Source organism: Falco cherrug, chromosome 12 (genome assembly GCF_023634085.1).
Source record: "Falco cherrug isolate bFalChe1 chromosome 12, bFalChe1.pri, whole genome shotgun sequence".
Taxonomy (NCBI): Eukaryota; Metazoa; Chordata; class Aves; order Falconiformes; family Falconidae; genus Falco; species Falco cherrug.
This window is the reverse complement of record NC_073708.1, coordinates 6,764,805-6,787,068: the sequence shown is the minus strand read 5'-3', so window position 1 is coordinate 6,787,068 and position 22,264 is coordinate 6,764,805. Positions and strand designations below refer to the sequence as shown.

Sequence of the window (22,264 nt, the reverse complement as noted above, 5' to 3'; positions counted from 1 at the left end):
GCACCAGCCGCAGCGACAGCAGCCACCACAGGGGCCAGCCTGGGACCCCGTGTGTCCCGGCACACAGCCCGGGTACCCCACCCCAGCTCCTGCCAAGCCCGGCCGCACGCCGCAGGGAGGCGTTGGGCCGCTTCCACGGCGCTTTGCTCATCCAAAGCGAGCTGTCACCCTCTGGCCCCCTCCCCGCCAGCCGAACGCTTTCTGACAGCCCGCTTGCAACTCGGAGCACCTGGTTACAGCCACGGCCAGGCAGCTGCTCAGACACCCTGCTAAACTCTTCCAGAAACCACCTCCCTCTCCCAAAACAAAATCCTTGCCCAGGGCATCACTCCCTACCCTTTCCAGTCCCTCCCGCACCCTGGGGGCACCAGGGTCCTTCAAGTTGGTCCAGTCTGGCTCCATTCTCATGTGCATGGCCCCAGCCAAGGGGACCCCACGTTCCCACCACTGAAATGCCAGCACCCACTTCCCACCATCCCAGCAGCGGGGAGAGCCGGCTGCCCAGGCTCCATCCACCCGGCAGGGCTGACCCCAGACCCCTCACATCACCCAAGTCCATTAGCAAGTCCCCGGAGCACACACCTTGCTCTTTTTTTGCTTAACCTCAGCTTTTAGGGAGAGCTGCAGAGCTGCGTTGCCTTTCAATTTTTAATTTGCTCTAAACATTTTGGTCTTCTCTCACGGGGACTCCCAGTCGATAACCTCTGCTGGCAGCGCCGCTGCCCCATAGCTATGGGGAGGGTGGAAACTGGGGGCAATGGAGAGGAAAGCGGCTCCACCCCACGCTGCTGCTCTCCTGCGGAGGAGCGGGATGCTGTTGCACACCCACCCAGGGCCGAGGGGCACCCACACTGGGCACTCCAGTGAAAGGGCTCCCAGTGCCCCAAGGAAATGTTTCTCGAGGAGGACTGGGGGGACCCCCAGCCGCTCCAGGAGGGATTCAATGCCTGCAGAGACAAGACTGTCACAGGGCGGAACATCTTCCTCCTCTTCATCAGACACCTCTGTGGGGTTGGACCCCTCCAAACGTCACAGTTCGCTCAGGTTTACCCTGCTGCCTGGCGCAGCCACCTCTCCTCCCCTCCTGCTCAGCACCGGCGCGCAGACAGGAACACGGCATCACTTTCCAGTCCCTGAGGTGCCTGTCTCTTTTTCCACTGCCTTAAGCAACAAAAATCTACAAACAGGGACCTGCTGGGCATGAAAAATGTGATCCAAGCTGCTCTGGGAAGGGAGATGCCACCATGCAGCTGGGAAGATCAGCCCAGGTCACCCCAGAGCAGGGGAGCAAATGGCAAAAATTCATAAGAAAAAAAAATTATCCTGACCAGTTAAGCATCAGAAAAGGTACATGGGATGGCAGAAAAGCCCTGTGCCCCACCTCCGGCAGGTACCCAGGGAGAGCGTGCAGAAACGGCGACGCGCAGTGCTGACAGCCCAGAATACGCTCCCTCCCTTCAGAAACCGGCAGATTAGGGAGCTCCGAAGTCACAGTGGATGCCTTGATACCGCTCACCCTTGCTGGCTCCCTCCCACGAATTTGCCCGCTCCCCTTCTGCACACGTGTAAGCTCCTGGTGTCCACACACCCCCACTTCCAGACCCCCCAGCATCTCCCCGTCCCCAGTTTCTTGGGACGGCCCACACCAAGAGCAGCGGTGGGGCCCATCCCCAAAAGCCCGCCCACCCCCGTTACACCTCCCTGCAGCCGTGGGATCTGTCGTGCCCCAGGCAGGGAGCAGGGGGCGGCCCCAGCCGAGCAGGAGGGTGCTGCCCACCCAGCAGGGTCTTCTTCAGCTCCTCACCTCCCCCACCCTCCCCCAAAGAGGATTTTTAGGCTGAAGGGAGCCAAGCCGGCGAGAGCTGGCCTCGGCTGCCACCTAGCAGTGACCCGGCAGCAGCAGGGACAGGGTGACTGCTCCTCCAGCCCATCGGCCCCCACCGCAGCCGGGGACAGGCAGGGAGGACGTGGGGGGGGGTGTCTCCTCGGGACACCCCACCCCAGCCCCAGTTCTCACCTCCCCAAACCCAAAAGGGGATGGCGTCAGGGAGAAGCGCTGCCTCACCCAGACAGCTCTGAGCAGCCACAGTTCTGTTCCAGTTGACCCCGACGTGAGGTGACAAACGCGTGCGGTGCCACCCCCGGCCTGCACATGGGACCAGAGAAGTCAGGCACCCTCTGAGCCTCCCCGCGGGTTGTACAGCCCCTGCTCGAGCCACAGCTCCGTATCTCTGTGCCTCTGCAACGTGTAGTCATTTCCTAACGAGCCCAAGATTTTCTTCCTCCCTCTCTCTCTCTGTTTTTTAGTCCTTTCACATCCAAACCCACTCCTAACTGCTGAAATTAAAATAGTCGTAGAATCACTGAAAGGTTTGGGTTGGAAGAGAGCTTTAACGACCTAGTCCAATCACACTTCTTATGGTGGGCTTTTATTCAGTCCAGTATTAATGTTAAATGCTATCTTGAGCTTTTCTTGGTGGCCTGCAGCGAAGCATACCTCTGGCATGTTTGCAGGTGGGCACAGGGCGGCCCTCGAAGCCCCCAAAGATCTGAGGGAACAGTCTAGGCACCAGCAAGCCAGCAGAACGCCAGCACTCACAACCAGGACACTTGTACTTTCACAGCTCTTCTCTGCGTTAGACTTAAGCCCAAGAGGATTTCTTGCCACAGCAAGGAGCTACATAAACAAGGCCAGCATCACGCTTCAAGCTTCCTCTCACTGGGTTCTTTACAGATTTATTTAATTCAGTGCCTGTAACATGGGATTCCTGACACTTCATACATGTGGCATCCTAATTCACCAACAAATCAGAGCACCTTCTTGGGGAAGGAGGTTTCATTTTGCAAGTTACCAGCGCTTCCAGGGATTGAGGCCTGAGCTGGGATACAACCAGCTCTCTCTCCTAACAGCAGCGTGTGTAGAGCATCCACTGTGTTAAAAACCAAAACCATCTCCCCCACCCAATACCAAAACTTACCGAGTACTGAAGGAGGGAGGGACAGGTAGCCAGTTTCCCTCTCCTAAACTTAGAAGATATATAACACAATGTGACACTCAGGTGTTTTCCTGAAACATTACATTAAAGAGCAATAAATCAGTACAACAAAACAAAATATTTTCCTGAAAGTAAAAGTAACATCCCATGTACTGGGCACATCTATAGAAGATGTCAGACTAGGTTTTTCAAGGGATTAAATGTTCCTGAACAAAGAAAATGACAGCATGGTCATACAGAAGGCCTTTGCTGCTCGAGGCAACCTTCCCTGGCAGCTGCTTCATCTTCTCCCCTCTTTTCACACCTTCTTTCTCAGGCTGGGGAGCCATTGGAAGTAGTCACTGGAAGTGGCTAAGCGTGCAGCTGCCACCACTGCAGACAGTGTGGTAGGAGGGACATACAGTTTCCAAGACGGCCCTTGGTCATACAGCCCACGGGCAGCACACAGGCCAACTGCAAGACTCCCGGGAAGGTCTTTATTCTTCATTTTCTCTTCATCTGCATAAGGAGGGAACACAGAAAAGAAAGACGGTATCTACACTGGCAATTCTAAGAGCTCCAGTTTAAAAACCCTTTTGCCTAGGCTTCACGAGGTCATGGCAAGAGGACTTTCTACTGCACACCTATCTGATGAGCCTGGCATGGTATAATCCAAGAAAGAGCCTCTCTCTCTCCTCCCAGTGCTCACCACCATTTCCCCAGAGGCAGGCAAATCAGACATGAATTGAGTAGCCCCTGCCTGGAGAACTGGGCCTCCACTCCAGACAGACGGCAGACAGCTCTGTTCCAAGGCACAAACTGGCACTGCCTTTGGCAAGTCACTTGATCTACTTCGTAAATCAAGCAGCTCTCGAATGGGTGTTGTAAATACTTTCACCATTGGAAAGATGGAAGACTGACACCCACGCAGGGACCTTATGAGATTTAAAAAAATGCTTTTGCCCCTTTCAGTTGGGAGATGGAGAGACTCTCAGTATGAAATAAACACAGGCTAACTTATGGAGCAGAGAAACAAAGACTTCTGCATGAAAGCAGCAGCAGTCTTGAAAAGACAAAAAGAAATAATCTTCAATTCATTTGTTCCCATTAAGCATTTAGAAACCCATTTTGCTGCACAAAGGTCAAACCAATGTACTGCATCCAGCTATTTGTTATTGTTGCATCTCCATCCCAAGAAACACCAACATTTTCATCTGTTCTAGCAAAGTAGCAGCACCGGTCTTAGGACAGCCAACAGTGACTGCAAGACTCATAGCACAGTAACAGACTGCTCAGCCTGCTGCTGTGTTAACTTTTACTGACAAATCTATTCGTACCGTTACGGTTGTCCAGTATAAATGGCATTGCCATAAGCAGAACAGAGGGATGTACAGCTTCACGAAGTTGGGCCTTGTTGGAAAATCTTTCTATCTGATCTGTGTCATCTTGGCTCTTTTCTGCTGGTTGTCTGGCGCAGATAAAGGCCGTATAGAAGTCTTCCACTGACTTGAATAAGACAGCAGGCAGTGAAGACTCTCCAAGAACATGAGGTGCCTGCAAATGTATTCAAAAAACTCAGGAGAGGGTATGATTAGTGCACACTCCCTCTGTTCATTAGCTGCCTTAATCTTTATTATCTCTTAAAGTTCACAAAGAACTGAAATGTCAGCAACTGGATGATTTAAAAAACAATATAAGAAAAAAACCCCAAACAACCAAAAACTAGTTATTCACAACCTTGGCCAAAGGGCAGCTTTTCCTGCACAGCAAGCTGAAAAGTGACATTATTACAAGATACAAATCACCATGTCTTAGGAAAGAATAACAGCTGGCTCATCTCTCAGCAGCCCCACGCTGAACAAATGATGAGAGGGACAGAGGGAGTTTCTGCAAGGGAGCAGGAACAGAGTCAGAGGAAGTCCCTCTGCATTTTTCCTTAAAAATACAAATGAAACTTAAGTTTCAGGGATGATCACCCATGTCTCAGCCACAGACAGGCTATGTTTGTACTAAAGCCAATGTTTGTATTTGTTAACTCAGTATGGAGGAGAAAAATTGTGAAACTACAGACAAGCAGCAATTCACCTTGCCCAACTGTAGCTGTTAAAAAATTAGGTGCTTGCTCTCTAGGTTTCTTCTGTTGTCCAGGCAGCAGAAGAAAGGCATCCATCTTTAGAAGGAGTGAATCATCATCCAGAAGTGCTTCACCCATTTGTGAGAGTGTTTAGAGGATTAGCCCAGAACAAACCAATTGGTTTTACACAAGCAGATTTAAGCAGTTTAAATTGTCCCTCACAAGTGAACCATGAGGCACTTCTGAAGCAGCGAGGACAGCTACGTGGCTGGGCAGCAGGAAGTCAGTGCTGACAGGATGCCAAGACAGAATTTGACAGGCATCACTGGAGTCTAATTAACCAGCTACTCAGCTTGATACCACCATTCCACTGAAAACCTCTGCCTCACAAGTATTAAAAAAAATACTGTGTTAGGTATGTTAGGACAAGAACAAGATTGGAAGAGGATTATCTCCTCTTGCCACCCACGCTATCCTTGTTGGCAGACAGGCAGTGTCACTGCCACTCCAGAACAAAGCAGAAACAGACAGCGTGCAAGGGTGGACATAAAAACGTCTGCTGGCACTGGGAAAAGCTGGGATGGAAAGAATTATAACAGGAGACTGTTCAGTTTACAGAAGAAGCAAATGAGAACAGATATCCAGTATCAACTCTTCCTTCTGATTTACACAATTAAGAACACCACCACTGAAAAGGTAATCATGGGCAGTGAAAACTGAAAAGGAGGGAATACCATTTAGTGATGCTGCAAGTGCCACAAAACCCTGAGGTCAGGAGATGAGCAGGAATCAGAGAAAGGAAATCCTCCTGTCTGTCCTCATAACTAGCTGACTGGTGCCTTTTTTCTCGCCCTGACAGCTGTAGGCAGGATTATTTTTTCATCCCACAGTCTTCCTCAATAGAAATTCTTGTCACTTCTTCTAAAGACTGTAACAGGGATCACAGCCAGGGACACAAGACTTTTCTGATCCAGCTAGGAAACTCCGGTGCTTTGAAACTCACATAGTTTAATACTTGCAGGGGAGCATTTAAGTCATCTCACAAGGACCCTATAGCTATCTACCTACTTGCTTCCATCTCATCTAATCTCATCGTACTTTAGCCCTGCACTTGCTACCAGAATCTTTCCTCTTCGCCCACTCTCTCAAAGTCTCTTTTCCCAGCTTACTTTCTCTCCACGCCTTTCAGGTAACATCCCTCAGACACACTGATTCTTCCAGTGCTGCTCTAGACTATCTGAGAACCAACTTCCCCCTCATCCTTCTAGAAAGAGTTAACTGTATAACTCTTGTAATAAGCAAGAGAAACTGTAACTCTAGAAAGGCATACTCACATTTCCAGCTCTGCACTGCCTTCTGGGTCTCAACAAATCCTGAGTGATACTGGCTCCCTGCTGAACCCAGAGCACAGTGTTTGCAAAATGCCACGCTGCAGGCCCTGCTAGACTCATCATCAACTACTACTTAAGAAGCAATCTCACAACACCAGCACCACACAATGCCTCAAAGCACAGCCTAAAACGCAGCCCTTCCAAACACACCCTCCTAACTCGGGAAGAGGAAGACTCTGCATGGCCCAGAGCAGCCCCACAATAACTCCCAGTAACCCTCTGGACTGTGAATGCAGGGGAAATAGAGGAATGAAGAAGGGCCATGTTTGATCTATAAAGTGCTCAAACAGTCTTGTTTCCACACCACCTTGATGTGTCAGTGAAGGCCTAGTGAATCACCAATAACACCAGAAACAGGAAAGAGCAAAATGTATAGCTCTGAGTCCATGCTAACAGCCAGTTCTTTCTTTGCCAGTCACTTTTAAAAAAAACCAACCAAACATGTCAAAGCAATCAAATGGTTATTCAAATAATCTAAAACCAAGAACAACCCCTCTTCACAGCAATAGCTGAGAGAAATGCCCTTACCTTAACCACTGCCATAAGCTCTGTAGAAGTTTTGTTTGTATCCTCCTGTCCAAGTTCAGGGTCTTGGTCTGCTGTTCTTGTCATGCTCGCTTCATCCAAAAGTGGCCACACATCCCATATTTCCTTCTTAGTAGACAGGTGTAGTTGCTAAGGAGATGGACAAACCAGGAAAAAGTATAGCTAGCATGGGTAGAAGAAAGCAGGACACACTGGAGTGAATTACAGAGCCATCAGATGATAACACTTGGGAGATTAACTGAGAGAGAAATGCCAAGGAGCTTTCCTGTTCTGCTCAGAGTTTTAACATTTCTATCCGGAGAAGTCTGGGCTAAGTAGAAAGGACAGAAAGAACATGGAAGGACAGGAAATAATGTGACCAAGAAACTAACTGTGATTTTGACTCCTCTCCTCCACAGTAAAACTTATCACTTGGGAAGTACAGTTTTATTCAAACAGTATTTTCTGGTTATTGCTTGCTGCCTTTAAGAAATTTTACCATGGATAAGTGTCTTAATGTAGCAGAGCTGATACAACACAGTGTCCAGCCATTCTGCACTTAAGGGGGGGGGGGGGGGGGGGGGGAGTCGTTAATCCTGACTAGGCAAATCTAAGATTGGACAAGGCAAAGGGAGTTACCCACTGCTTAAAAGGAGTTGCCAGAAAATGCTACCTAACTGTAACAAGTGTTGTATTAGACACATTTCATTCCAGTTCAAAACACTTTGAGCCATTTCATAACAGTCACCGATGTTCATGTTAGTGATGCACTCAGGAAGAGAAGGAAACATTTTTGACAGCTAAACAGAACAGCAGAGAAGGAAACATTTAGTCTTACACAATGAGATCTAGAGGACCGTGGTTTCTGGAAAAGGATTCTAATAAGACTCTTGAAATCAGACGTAAGAAAACCTGGAAGCATTTACACTCCTCTAGTCTCCCAATCACCAGCTACATCTGACATTTACAGAAATGGATCTTGCTACAGTTAACTAGTTAGGGTACTCTCCAGATTTTTTCCATTAAAAAAAATAAATCACAGTAAACTCAGATTTGCAGTCTTCGTCACACTAATTTCTTCCACATACCTAAAGCTCCTGGTTTGCGTCCTTCAGTTCAGATGATGTATCAACAGTGCACAGACATTACTATCCAAGATATACAGCTTATTTAGAGCTTCTCTATCACAGAATTGCAGTTGGCTAAAACAAAACCTAGGTAAAATGACTGCTTTACAGGCTACGAACATTGCACTAGCTTTTATTTGAGAAATGTCAGAAAAGCAGCCTCAGAGCAGGCCCACAGCTGAACACTTCAACAGCTGACACTTACTTGAGAGGTGCTTTGGCCCCTGTAGTAAAGTGTGTCATTAAAATACTACCATTTAAATAACACAGAAAAGTAGAGCGAGAGAGTAGACAAGTGTTCCTGGCGTTTCTAACAGTACCACAGTAGTTTGCCCTTAAGACCTGGGTTTTAAGGTAACAAGCCGTAGTTGTATACGGCAGCCTAACCCCCTGCAACAACCAGGATTGCAAATCGCTTGCTTATTCTAAACTTACCTGAAAGTAAGACCTTTAATGGAAATAATATACCACTAGTTCTTCTGGTCTTTTCCCACATTGAAATGATACCCTGAGTTATTACACATCCTTTGCCAAACCCGAGATGTGAGAGGGAAAACAAACCACTTCTTGGCTCCTGGGGGTGCAAAACATGAAAGTGCTACATCAAACTGATCTAGAGCATCTGGAACTGGTCTAAGTTCTCAGAGTCCATTCTCTCTCCAGCTGAAAAATTATGGTGCATGAGGGAGGTTACAGAAATCACTGAGCACAGACTCCCTGAAGCCTGCAAAGGGATCAGAGGACAAGCAGCTAGAGATGCTTTTATGGTGCACACTTTTTATATCGTGGTTCCTCTTGCTTTTTAAAGAAGTGAAAAACAAGTCTTCAAAAAAAAAACCAACTAACTCCACAAAAAACTTGCACGGGACTAAACCATTACATGTCTACTGACCCCTGGAGCCAATTTCACTGAATGATAGCTACACCACAGCTGAACTCCCACCTGGTCACACAGTTCATCCTCACCCAGCGCTGAGGTTGCTATTTCACTATCTGCAGCTAGAGATTCCTGCTGCAAGCAAATGTCTGGGTCCACTGGTTCAGCATTCTCCTGCTTTCCACTGGGCTGAACGTACAAGGCTGAAGGATTCAGTTCCTCGAATTCCTAGGAACAAACAAAAAACCCACCCAGTATAGTCAAGAAAACCATGTTGTAACTACCACAAAGAATAAAAAGGATTCAGGAAATTCCTAATAAGGTTTATGAGGAAGCACACCACCCACAAGTTAGGTGCAAATGCTGGCGGGAATTGTCTTAACCATAAAAACCAACTCCTCTCCCTCCAGCAATAAGTAACTCAGCAATACCCTCCCTCCTCCCAAAATTGGACACACCCAAAAATACAATCCTAGGGTCTAATCCTGCCAAAACATGCATTCTGCATCTATTGAATAAAACAAGATACAAGCTCCAGGCTGTAAAGCCTGACTTTCTGCTGAGATACAATATCATGGCAGTACCTTTCTAAGGGTTTTCGTATCCACGTGGTTCTTACTGAAACTGAGCCGAGACATTCAGATAATAACACAGGTGGGCCTAAATCGTAAATGCTCTCTGCGCTGGCTTACAACTTGAATGTCTGTCCAAGGCACAATGTGCAATCTATCATGGTTACGTTGTACTTTTCACTGGCAAAGTAAGAGACTTTTTAAACCAAGACCATTTCCATAATTCAGTTTGTTAACGGCAAAACCAATCCTCAATGCCTAGGGTAGACAAGGCCAAAATAATTTATTCAACTATCCTGTTCCTCACTCAACTGACTTAAAGTAGTGCTACATAGCGGCAGGGGCAGACAATAAAACCTAATCAACTTGCTCTCATTAATTGTTTGGATGAATCTGGGGCCTCAACTTATGACTAACAAAACTGGCTGAATTAACAATGGGTAGTGAAGTAACTGACACATCTCTTAACAGCCTCTCAATTCCAGCTCAGTTTGGCCTTATGCTCAGAACATCCATAGCTATTTTACTTTTTCATGTTATTTATACAAGCTGTGTGTCAGCTCCCGATGAATCTGTAATACTAGCAAGCTAAGGATGAAAATAATTCATTCTACTGAACCAGAACATCTCTGCTGCATCGTCAGATTCCACCTTACAAAAAAGCCAGCTCTCACCATAGAGTCAGACACTGTGGGATGCAGTCACAAAACAGTAAGTTACAGGAAAGCAGGGAATACTAGTATTGCTTTTCACAAAACTACTTGCTTCAAGCTAAAGATCTTCCTATTACACGTGCCCAATCGATCCTTTCCCTGCCCTCCCTTTCAGCAGCACACTCCTTCCTCCTCACCTGCGAAGGGAGGTTCTCTCTGCAGACACGAGCGCATCCCCCATCCTGCAAGACACAGTGGAAGTAGACATCCTCTTCGGTGGACGTGTCACACAGGAAGAGATACAAAATGCCATTCACATACTCATCCACGATGCCCACAAGAAGCTTGGAGCTACACAGCTCCTTGAATAGCAGAGTTGCTGCACTGGACCATGTACCCTGGAGAAGAAACAGGAAGGTAAAGTTCCTATGAACAGACCAACATCCACTGCCTGCGACTTTCCCTTGTGGGCATTTGTCAGAAAGGCAATTAAGCTATGTCTATTAGGCTAGGGAGACAAATACAGCAGTTAGGCAGACAGGCTTCGCAGCACAGAATGAAATCTAGCTACCCAAAGCCCAAAAAGCCCCCCTTTCACCCTAAATACCTTTTTCCAAACATGGTTCGATGGCATTCACCAGTGATTTTATCACAATTGCCTAAAATACAGTTATTTGGGTTTTGTTTTTAATTCCTGGAATCATATGATTATAAATGTTAAAAGTGTCAGAAGTTTTTAAGGAGCTGCTAAGCCTCATTGCAATGAAAACTGATTCTTTAAGCCTCAAAAAACTGCGGAAATAACTTTTAAAATAATATCTTTAAAACACAGAAGCAGCAACTCTGCTCACATGCCTTACTTCAGAGACTGTATTTCTCAGGCTTCTTGACCAAGAGGTTTCCCAGCACAGAGGAACTTTCTTACGACTTCTATAATTCTTTGTCTACACTGTTGCATCAAACCATCTCACTTAAAGCTCTGTCACTGAAGAATTTTTTTAGATCAGAGAGCTGGAGCTACCAAGGCTTCAGAAGGACTCTGGAAAACTACTGGCAGGGGAAGAAACAAGTTTGTGCAGCAATACAAGCAAGAATACTCCGATCACAAGGAAAACAGTAGAAGGGAAATCATTTGCAGAGATAGTCTTAAGCAGTCATCCTCTGCTGAACATTAACAGCAGCAATTCTGCTGTAAACATCAATAGAACCTGAATTAATCCAAATGTTTGCTCTTTATCAGGAGAAAAAAACAACCTCTACTTTATAGCTCTCATATATATGTCAATAAATGAAACTGCATGTGAACACATACCTCCACGGGCTTTACCCATGCCAAGGAACATGGGATTGCCTGAGCAGGGAACTTCAGGTAGCACCACCTACAATACAAAACAAAGCCATCACCATTAAAGAAAGAAAAAGAAAATTAAAAAAGGCAAAACCAGGCAGAAGAGCAGAACTTCCTCCTCTTCTGGGTTTTAAAATCAGCTTAGAATACAGGCACACATATTGGATTTTGTACTTACTACTGAAACCCAACAGCAGCTTTTGAAAACACTCCATAGCCAGAGATTGGGCACAGCAAAACCAGCAGCAACAACTTAAGCCTTCCTTTGCCCAAGCACCTTCCCATCAAAACCCCTCATGATTACAAAGTTATGGACAGAGTACAGTGACTTTTGAACCAAAGAATGCAAATGGCCAGGCATAAAAAGAGGCAAATGAGGGGGAAGAAGCAAATATGGAAAAGGTACTGAATTGCAGAGAACAGCTACCTTTGACACTGCAAACACATCCCACCTGGACTAATGTTTATTCAGGATGCCTACATCCATTCACAGAACCCTGGAAGGGTCATGGAGCTTGCCCCAAAGTAGCAGAAAGAGGAAACACTGAGGAGCGACGGCAGCAATAAGAAAGGATTTAGACCAGAGTCCCTGTGAGGGAATGATAGACAAGGCTGATGAGCAAAGGGCCCAGAGCGATCAGCAAAGCAGGTCTTAAATGTCACCTCAAGCATTAGCATGTAAGCAAGGAAATGCCTGCAAGGCACCATTACGAAATAAAACCCAAGATCCTTTCTGGGAAACTACATGCCGAGATATCTTTCTGAAGAAAGACAGGCCAGCCAGCCTCATCTTGATCGCTGGGAAGGAGAATTAATCCTGGGAACCGTTTCCAGGCCCACGAAGGACAAGAAGGTGACTGGGAGTAGCCAGCACGGATTCACCAAGGTGAAGTCATGCTTAACCAGCCTGACTACCTTCTACAATGACACAACTGGCTTGGTAGGTGAGGGGAGAGCAGTGGCTATTGTTTACCCTGACTTCTGTCAGGCTTTTGGCACCGTGTCCTGCAAGATACTCACAGAGAAGCTAATGAAGTATGGGCTGGATGAATAAACAGGGAGGTAGATAGAGAACTGACTGAAGGGCCAGGCCCAGAGAGTGATCAGTGGTTGTGATCAGTCTAGTTGGAGGCCACAAACTAGTGGTGTACCCCACCCAGTCAATGCTGCATCCAATATTGTTCAACATCTTCATTAACAATCTGGATGATGGAGGAAAAGTCTACCCTCAGCAACACTGCTGATGATACAAAACTGGGAGGAGTGACCGATACACCAGAGGGTCACACCACCATTCAGAGGGACCTCAACAGGACAGAGAAATGGGCAGACAGGAGCCTCATGAAGTTCAACAAAGACTCGCACTTGGGGAGGAACACCACCATGCACCATGATATGCTAGGGGCTGACCAGCTGGAAAGCAGAGTTTTTACCATGAGGGTGACCAAGCAGTGGGACAGGTTGGCCAGAGAGGCTGCAGAGTCTCCACCCTTGGAGACATTCAAAACCTGTCTCGACATGGTCCTGGGCAGTCTGCTCTGGGAGGGAGGTTGGACAGGATGACCTCCAGAGGTCTCTTCCACCCTCACCCATTCTGCAATTGTCACCTATGTGTAATTTACTTACTTGAGGAATCTCAGCCGAGACTTTTGGACAATTTTGAGGTTTCCATAATCTGGGTAGAACACCTCTACTTCTTTATCATTGACTACACAGTGGATGACAACACGGTACCACCATTCTGAGTCAGTTACGCAGCAAAGCTGTCCAGGTTGTACTGAAGATTCAGGCATGATATAACGATCAGAAACAAGTTTATTTGAGTAACACTGTCTGCAAAAGACCATAAAGAGAAACTGTGCTTGGTAGGATGCAGGAGATGAACACAAAATAAACAGGGCTTCGTATAGTTCCTGATTTCTCAAAGTTCCCATGGTATTGTTACTCAGGAATTGTTTTAATAGATTCTTTACATCTCTGTTCTGCGACACTTAAACTGAAATGACCATAAAAAATGCCAACCCAAACTTTTAAAGTTTGAATTATATTCTTGGGGTCACACAAAAAGATGATTAACGGGGATTAATCAGAGACTAAAGACAGTCTTTCTAGTCATTAATTTTTAACATTACCTTGACATGTCGGTACTTCTTTAAACCAGGTTCTGGAGTACTGACTCACAGAGGATCTGTATACAGAGTCTGCAATCACTTACATGTGCCCCACAGACATCAAGCAATTACTCTGGCACACAATTAACAGCAACTGCAGCACTGTTGTGGTGGAATAGTATCCCAAATGCATAATGTAACTGACACAGACACTGATGGGGTTTTGCTTTCAAATATAGGTATGACAAAGGCCTAGTACCTGTGCTTTTTGGAAAGCACTGGAGATGGAAGTAAAAGCCTTAACTGAGCACATTAGCAACAATAGCACAGACAATAGAGAGGTGCAGAGGAACGCTAATAAGTTCCTCTCCATAACCTTTCCAGGCTGTTAAAGTTTAGGACTGTCTAGGACACAGCCAAACTACCATGAAATGCTATTAATCGTACTTACTGCTTGCTAGTTAAAAGGAACAGGTAAGCATTATGAGTATGTGTTTCAGTACAGCACTGGCATCTCCATTTCAAGTAATCAAGCCAGCAGTGCCCATCACTAACAGCTGGGTGCCCTGCTCCCTCGGCACAAACACACACACAGTGCATAGTAATTGTGAATCAGCACAGCACGTCCGCACCTCATCTCAAACATCATATCCTGCAGTTTATCAGATGTTTCCCTGCTGCAGATGTGGATGTAGAATTGGCTAGGAGAGATGATGAATTCCACAGAGACTCCCACCAGGCACCTTCTCTCCAGTGGTGGTAAACTGCAAAGGCTTTTGTCCTGAACAGCATCTGGAGGGATTTCTGGAGTCATTATCAACTTGTCTAGCAGGGACTGCTCCAAATCTTGAAGCTACAAAGGGATAAGAGGAAGGTGGCACTCACATGTCTTGTCATGCACTGAATACACATAACTGGCCTTTCCATTAAGGTAAAAAAACGTTCTGCTCTCCTGGGGACCTGTGAATTACTGATTATCAGAGAATCCCAACAAACTGGCAAACTTGGATTAAAACTTTCCCTGTGATAGCAGCCTTCATTTTCATGCTCTCTCTTCCTTCCCTCCAGTGTGAAGAGGGGTACAACAAAAATACCTTGCTCGTATTCTTGCAAGGAATAAAGGAGAGGAATTGAAGTCTTGTCACACATTTAGACAAACGTATTGAATGGCTATGGCTAAAACAAAACAAAAACCCGCACCATAAAAACCCAAACCAAACACAACCCACCTGTTTGTTGGATTTTACCCAAAAGATGCTATTTCTATATTCCACGACCATGAAAGGGTACATGACTGAACCAACAAAACTCTTAATCTGAAAATGTTTCAAAAGTGACAGAAGGCACAAATACATCTCACTTTCACACTAGAGCTATTTCCCCAAGGATAAACACAAACAAAACCTACAAATTGTGTATTTTCTCACTCTAGACAAATTATACAAAAGAATAATTTTGCATTATTCTTTAACTACTAAAACCATTATTTCTCTTGAACTAGTGTGGATGGGAACCTTAATCAGACATCAGCTACCTTCACTGCCTCAAGAGCTTTCTTTTGTGCCAAACCCCAGCACTCCTTCAATGATCAGAACTCAAAACTGTTTCAGTTTTACTCATCATGAATATGCTACAAGTTATCACTGTATTAGACACCAGGCAATGTATGGGAAGTTTGTCTGCCAGCACACCCCTGTTGTTTATATGGCTAAATTCAACCACAAACAATGGGGTTTTGCAATACTGGCTCTTTTAACTGTGTTTAAAACCAGCACATAAGAGTCTCTCCTTCCACAGACTGAGCAAGGGCTAATGCCCTTGGATTTTTTTTTCCTGAGTTAAAAATTTTGACTAAAATATTGAGTTAAACAGTGGAGTTAATATTTTTGAGTTAAAAAGCAACCGAGGGAGTTCTTGCCTGAGCAGCAGCATCACCTCTAAAACCCCCTTGTGTTTCATGGATTTCCTCTAAGAATTGCCTGTGAATAGCAGCATTTCTAAGGGCCAGTTTTGCCCTGAGAATGCTCTTCGTATCAGACTGTTAAGGGCACAAATGATCTGTATCATATAGCTCAAACACTGGTGGTGACAACTGACATTTCTTTGAAAGACATAGAAGACATCTACTTAAAAACGTGTTCACAAAAGCAGCAACAAAAGGATAAACCAAGAGAACACACTACAAAACTAGGCTTACAAGAGGTATGGCTTACAAGACTGGCTAACTCCTCGCCCTAAGCTGAACTGGCAGCCGTCAGATGGTGTGGATGACATCCTTTCCTCTGCTCAGGGCAATGAGAAAAAGCTGCTGAGAGCAGCAGCTCTATATACTTCAGCCTTCTCAGGGCTGAGCAGATTGACTCAGCCCTTTTCCCTCATAACAATTCCACTATTAGTCTCTTGTAACCGGATACTTGGATACCTTGCAGCAGAGTAACTATCAGTTTGCATCTTTCCCCTCCACCTTGCGGCATCCTTATGAAAAAGTGTTCACCGTATACCCAAACTAACACATTCCAACCTGCCTTCCTCCTCTTTAGAGCATTTTTTAAATAAAATGGCAAACTTGGTGTTTCATGACAAACACTAGTTGTACAAACACCCTCCAAGACTTACCCTGCAAGGACCTTTAAACAGGCTTCCTCTGTAATAAGCAAGAACAAGTATCTGGGGCTACCTGGACCATATTCCCCCTTTCTCATCCTTCCCACAAGTTTAATCTAGGGGAATTCCCTGTGGACTTCATCACACCAAAACCAATTTTTTTCTTTCAAGGATCAGAACAGCCTGCCCAAAATCTCTAAAGGGTATGTTTTATGAAGTGCCATGCAAAGCCCAGGCTTCCAAGTTCATTAGTACACAAAACACCAAAGTCAGGAAGAATTCCTAGGACCCTTTCCCTACCTATGTGCTCCAACTGTGCAGTTGCATACAGCCACAAGACAAGCTTGGCAGAGGGAATAACTCTCAGTAGGAGGATTTTCCCAAGAAGGCCTAAAGATGCTCAAAAGAAAAAAAAAAAAAGGAGGGGGGACAAAAAATTCTCCCAATCCAGTTTGGCAGTTCAGAGCCTCTGTACTGTTCTTCTCCATCCCTTTCTAAAAATACAGTGCTAAACAAACAAAATCAAAATTTTCAAAGTCCAACCAAATAGCAGAGCTGAGACTGCAGGAATTAAGGTTTCTGAGAACCACTGCCCAGCTCTGCTAGACACTCAAGCCCTGACTACTGCAGCAGGGGAAATTTCCACACAGCTGGCCTCAGATTAAGTTATTTAAGTCCAGTTTCAAGAAAGCACACCAAAATGTATCACCACTCTTATCAGGGAGCAAGCTTATACCTAACTGACCTCAGATGATGTGCAACATAGTTCTCAAGACCAGCAAGAAACCAGAAAAAGACCTAGTTTGGATGGCATATAAAGCTACATACCAGGTCAGTATGAGTCTGTCACCTCCAGACTCATCTGAAAACAGCTACAAAAATTTTTGGAAGCAGCAGTTCATCAACACCACAAATAAAAGCAGTAAAAAAGAAAAAAAAATTATTAACCCCTGGATTAAGACATGAAAAAGCTACAGATTGCTTGTCCAGCCGCTTACTTGTTTGAGGCCATCACCCAAATCTACCGCTTGTGTTTCCACTGGCTCAGACTTCTCTTCTGCTGTCAGGCAGAAGTTCTCTGTCCCCTGGCTGGGGGGCTTCTCAACTGCAGGTACTGCTGCAAAGACATTAATCTGGCTGTTAATTCTTTGTTGGACTAATGCAGTGTTACATATTAAGTACAAAGAGAAGACATCTGAAAATGAAAGTCTGAAAGCACTGGTGCTGTTTTCCTCATCTCTTGGAGCATTCAGAGTCACCACAGGCACACAGCTTCACTTGAGAGGCTTCCTTCACTGTATTAGTAAAAGAAACCAAACCAAAACACACTTGCTCTTGTAAGCATGCTAAGGGTTAATTGCTAGAATGATGCTAAAATGAACTCCCAGGAAAGTCAGGAATTTGGCAGGAACTGTATGTGATTTTCTGCTTTCTCTCATAGCTCCCGTTAAGGGAGCACTGAGGAGTTCCACAAAACAAAACAGAAGAGGCTGTGGACAATCGTAGCTGTGCTGTTCAGACGAGGACTAAACCTTCAGTCTCAAAAAGTGCATTAGAAAGGCTTTACCAGCCTGCAGAACCGACATTTTTCTAGAATTACTAGAAATTCCAGTCACACACACACACATTCAAGAAGTCCATACTCTGAACAAGCTAAACGTCCCTTCTTTCACCTCACACCAAAAAATGGCGGCAACCTGCAGAAAACTTCCAGTTAAGCTCTCTGTTACCAACACAACTGCCTTGTGACAGCTGCTTCCGCAGCACCCCACCACCCTTCTGTGTCAAAACCTAGGGGAACTGGGGCTACTACAGCAGCTGGAAGCACAGTGACATTCACTTGAAACACAGCTGCTTGGCCATCGTGCTTGCGAGAGCTACATGCTTAACAACACACTCAGGAACACAGTTAAATAACACACGCCTCACCTTGTGGTACCTCTTTCTCTTTCTCACTTGCCAGGTACTTCTTCAGGGTCAGCAAGGAACCTGCTCTTGTCTGTTCAACCACAATGATATCAGACACACTTCTGAGGACATCAAACATGGATAAAAATCCATATTTTGTGTACTGGAATGCCCGGCCAAAGCGTCTGAAGAAGGCCTTATCAAAGTCCAAGAGCAAAAGCGGTGAGGAACTCAGCAGATCCTGCAGCTCAGCCTTCACTCTTGCTGGCAGGACAGGAGCTCTGCCCCTCCGAGGGAAACTCTGTGGTTTATTACAGGGAGAAGCAGCATGTGCCCTCGCAGCAACACTCTTCCGTGCCCTAGCACTTTTCCTCTGTCTGGCAACCAGTCTGGCAATCGCTTTGGTGGTCTCATCTGCAATGGCTAGAACAAAAAGAAATAAAGCTGTTAGACTACTGAAACAACGAATCATTAAAAGCTCTACACAGGCAAGTCTCCTTCCCTTTCTTTCTGCTTCCCTCCCTCATCCCTTTTCAGAAGCAGGTGTCTCCTTCAAAAGCAATCACATTAAATCGTGGCTGATTTCCAGCAGGGCAACAAGTTTTCCTCTCCTTTTGCAAACTGGCCTGAACCATTTTTAACAGCCAACAATCAATTTCCACCCTCATACCTATAAATCCAGATCCAAGTAGGAAGGTAGGTCAAATTCTTGGATACAGGACAACAAGAGGAAACCCAGCTGCTGCACATTTTGTTGGTAAAACAATAAACGGCACATTGCTCCCCTCAGCTGGAATCACAGTAAACACTCACTATAGGGCACCCACCTGCCCAGGCAAGGTCTCTCTGGAGAGCAGCCCAGGTCTTTTCCTCACTTTTAAACAACTTTTTCTTGTCCTACTGTAGCACTCAATTTCACCCCTCCTAATCAACTCTTCGCACCTGTCATTTGTTTCCACAGCTCCTCCCCAAAGAAAAGGAAAGCGTTAGGTTTTTTGATACAGACTGAACCTCCCATGGGGTCAGGTATGGAAACATTTACAGCCTTTCCTGAGGCGCCCCTTCCCTGTTTTTGGCTCCTGCAGCAGTCTGTTTACAGGAAAGGTGATGCTTACCATTTCTAGTGTACACGTAAGAAACGTTACTGTAGTTTCTGAACTAAGTGCAGAATGCAAAACATCAAAAAATAACTAGAAGCCTGTGTGCTTCTTCAGGACAAAAGAGCAGAAAAGCATTAAAAGGCAGATCAAAATACAAGAAGAAACATCAAAGACAAGAAATTAAACAGAGCTATAAGGAGAAAAAGAATAACGAGATATGTGACCAACTGCTCTGGGAATTCATCCTGCACATCCTGTTTTGGGGCATCACTTCATACCAGTATGTGGTTGCAAACAACTCCTCCATCTATAAGGAAACAAAACCTCACCTTTGAGGATAAAAGTGCCTTTCTCATAAGGACAGACTCTGACAACTTCAGGCATATTTGACACCAGCTCCAAGGTGGATTGGAAGCCCAGGTCACGTAGAGGGAGAGGTCTGCCAATCATGGCTATGTACTCCTGCTCCAGCTGCCTCGGGGTTAAGCCCTCTTTGGCAGCCACTAGCAGTGATCTCACCTCCTTCTTCAGCAACTCCATAAGCTGCACCTGCTTCGAAGTGTCCGCACTACAGGGGAGACAAAAGCAAGCAAAAGACAATTTAAAAATCTTTTAAAAATTTCAGCTCATCATTAATTTTGACTTAACCTTTATCAGATGTTTCTGCAGCTGAGGGCTGCACAAGGGTCCAACCACTGCTTGTCAGATACTCCTGCTGCAGTATCAGCAGGCTGGGGCTTCAGTCCTCTTTTTTAAAAACAAATCGTGAGTCCATTCACTTCCAAATTTCAGTACCACAGCTACTCAAATACAGGCAAAAGCCTTTTTACCACTTAGCTGCTGAAAGCTCTTGGGGGGAGAGGGCTGCAAGCCACACTCACCACAGCTACTGCCTACCAGCCCCTGTATTTCCTTGCCTGCACCCCTCGAGCTGCCACCCCCCAGCACCCCTGGTCCCCAGCCGACTCAGCCTGCATTTGCTGCCTGTCCCCGTGAGGTGACAGCCCTTCCAAGCACCGCACCCCCAAAGCCCAGCGCGCCTCCAGACCCCTGCCCCAGGGAGGGCTCTCCACACACCCTGCCGCCCCACGGAGATCCCTGCTGTCTGAGGGTCCCCCCCAGGCTCACTGCTCCTCACAGGGATCCCTGCGTCCCTAGAAACCCAGACCTCTGCCTCAGCAGGGTCACCACCCCCTGAGGAGACTCCCGTACCCCTCACCCCCAGCCCGGGACCCCGGCGGGCCGCCGCCCTCACGCACCCCGCCATCCCGCCCCGGCAGCCCCACCGCGCCTGCGCGCCGCCTTTCCCGCCTTTCCCGAGCGCGAGGGCGGGGCCGCTCCACCCCCCCTCCCCCCTCCCCTCCCGCCGCGGCCGCGGGGCCACTGTGGCGGCGGCGGCCGCGGGTCTCCCAGCGCCCTCCGCCGGGGCGGGCCGGGCCGGGCCGGGCCGCTGAGGGGGCCCCGGGGCTGCCGCCTCTGCCTTCTCCTCAGTAAGAGTGTCAGGGGTGTTTTCCCTTCCAGCAGCCAAAGTTAGAGCGTCGTGGAAGAGCCGTGGGACAAAAAAAAGAAAGGACCGATTTGAGGTAGCAATGTTTGAACCCAAATGCCAACGTTATTAAGAATAGTCTTGTGTTTTTGAGTTCCATCTGAGAGGAAAATCCACAGTGGAGACACCGAGTGACTTTCCCAAGGCCAAAGCATGTGGTAAACTGGGTTGTGATGGCCATTTCCTAAGGGTTCACAGACACTGGAGAAACCTGCTCAGCCGTGTGGGTGATTTCCACACGTTTCAGTGTGACAAGGGGGGCAAGGCGGTGGATTTTGGGATGGTAAAGATTGCAAACCATCAGCACGTGCTTTCAAAGTATTGCTCTTGTCCTGAGGTAGTGGCCAAAAACATCCCCTGGGGACAGAGGAGTTGGGATCTGCTGGTCAAATTAATTGTCAGACAAACTAAGAGAGCTGCAGGTTTGTGGGTGTTAAATATGCCATGGTGCTTTTGACAAGAAATCCACCAGCATCCGTGCTGCCCGGCCAAAACCAGATCCGAGCTGCTGCTTACAATGCCACAGGCCCTTTGGCAGCTGGAGACCAGCTTCCCCTGCTTCACCTTGACCAAGTGATAAACACAAAGCGAAAAAGGGTTCTGGAGCACTTCCAACGCAAATACAAACACTGTATGACTGTTAAATACACCTCATCTTCACCCAGCTTTTCTCTGCCATTAGCCTCTCCATCCCTCCCTTCTGCAGTGACCTGCTGACAAGGCACTCAGCATGACAGAGCAGAGAAAGCAGGGAGCTGGTGCTCCTGCCCTCCCTGCCTGCAATATCCTGACTGCGGGCAGGCCACAAGTCTCCAATAAAACAGGAATCCATGAAAAAACAAGAGCAGCACCTCCCCAGGGAGCTTCCTGGCTCCCTCAGTCGCTCCTCCACACCAGAGACCAGGCATCCCTGAGCTCAGCACTGTCCCATTGACAGGGAAGTCACTGGTTTATGTTCCAGCCTTGTATTGCTGTAGTTCGATTTCTAGCCAGGTGCTGGTTTCCTTAGTATAGTCAGTTACTTTAAAAGACTTAAAAAGTGTCTTTTTGCAGATGTTTCTGCAAATGTCACCACAGGCTGAATGGCATGAGAAGGAAAAGCTCCTATGTTTGCTCTGCCATGCTCCTGCTGCAGAAAACTAGGGAGGCATTCAGACACAAACACTGACAATTTAGATGCAAGAGCTCTAACCCTGCAATGGCCTCCACACTTTGCACCCATTCAGGAAAGTTCATGGCTGAACTGAGACTAGCTAATCTCCCTCCCTGATAAAATGTGAAGTAACCCTAGAGAGCGGGTTTGCTGCCAATGTCCCTCTGCTGTGCCAGCCAGAGGGTGTCTAGAGAGCAGACCAGTGTGAGATGCTATGCACCCAGTCATTCTCTGCAACACCCCCTCCAAACACTCCTGAGTAAGCCACTGGTCTCCCCAGTAAAAGTTTTTCACCCTCGT

General features: G+C 46.6%; 1 protein-coding gene across 1 annotated transcript; it reads right to left on the bottom strand.

Moving 5' to 3' along the window:
* Positions 1-2,555: 2,555 nt before the first annotated feature.
* On the bottom strand, positions 2,556-20,532 carry TDRD5 (tudor domain containing 5). The gene is made up of 12 exons (XM_055724953.1): positions 20,525-20,532; positions 19,595-19,833; positions 18,180-18,588; positions 17,256-17,394; positions 14,286-14,506; positions 13,169-13,375; positions 11,507-11,573; positions 10,392-10,592; positions 9,036-9,197; positions 6,969-7,115; positions 4,313-4,529; positions 2,556-3,494 (listed from the first exon to the last, which is right to left on the bottom strand). Exons 1-12 carry the CDS (start codon positions 20,530-20,532, stop codon positions 3,295-3,297), a joined length of 2,217 nt encoding a protein of 738 aa, XP_055580928.1. The 3' UTR covers positions 2,556-3,294.
* Positions 20,533-22,264: the final 1,732 nt, after the last annotated feature.

What these genes read in the sequence shown, in the direction of transcription:
- TDRD5 (XM_055724953.1), bottom strand. An exon ending in GATATGATGTTTGAGATGAG is followed by an intron (nt 13,376 to 14,285) that starts GTGCGGACGTGC and finishes GGTCTTTTGCAG; the next exon opens with ACAGTGTTACTCAAATAAAC. An exon ending in CATGGGTAAAGCCCGTGGAG is followed by an intron (nt 10,593 to 11,506) that starts GTATGTGTTCAC and finishes TTTCTTCTCCAG; the next exon opens with GGTACATGGTCCAGTGCAGC.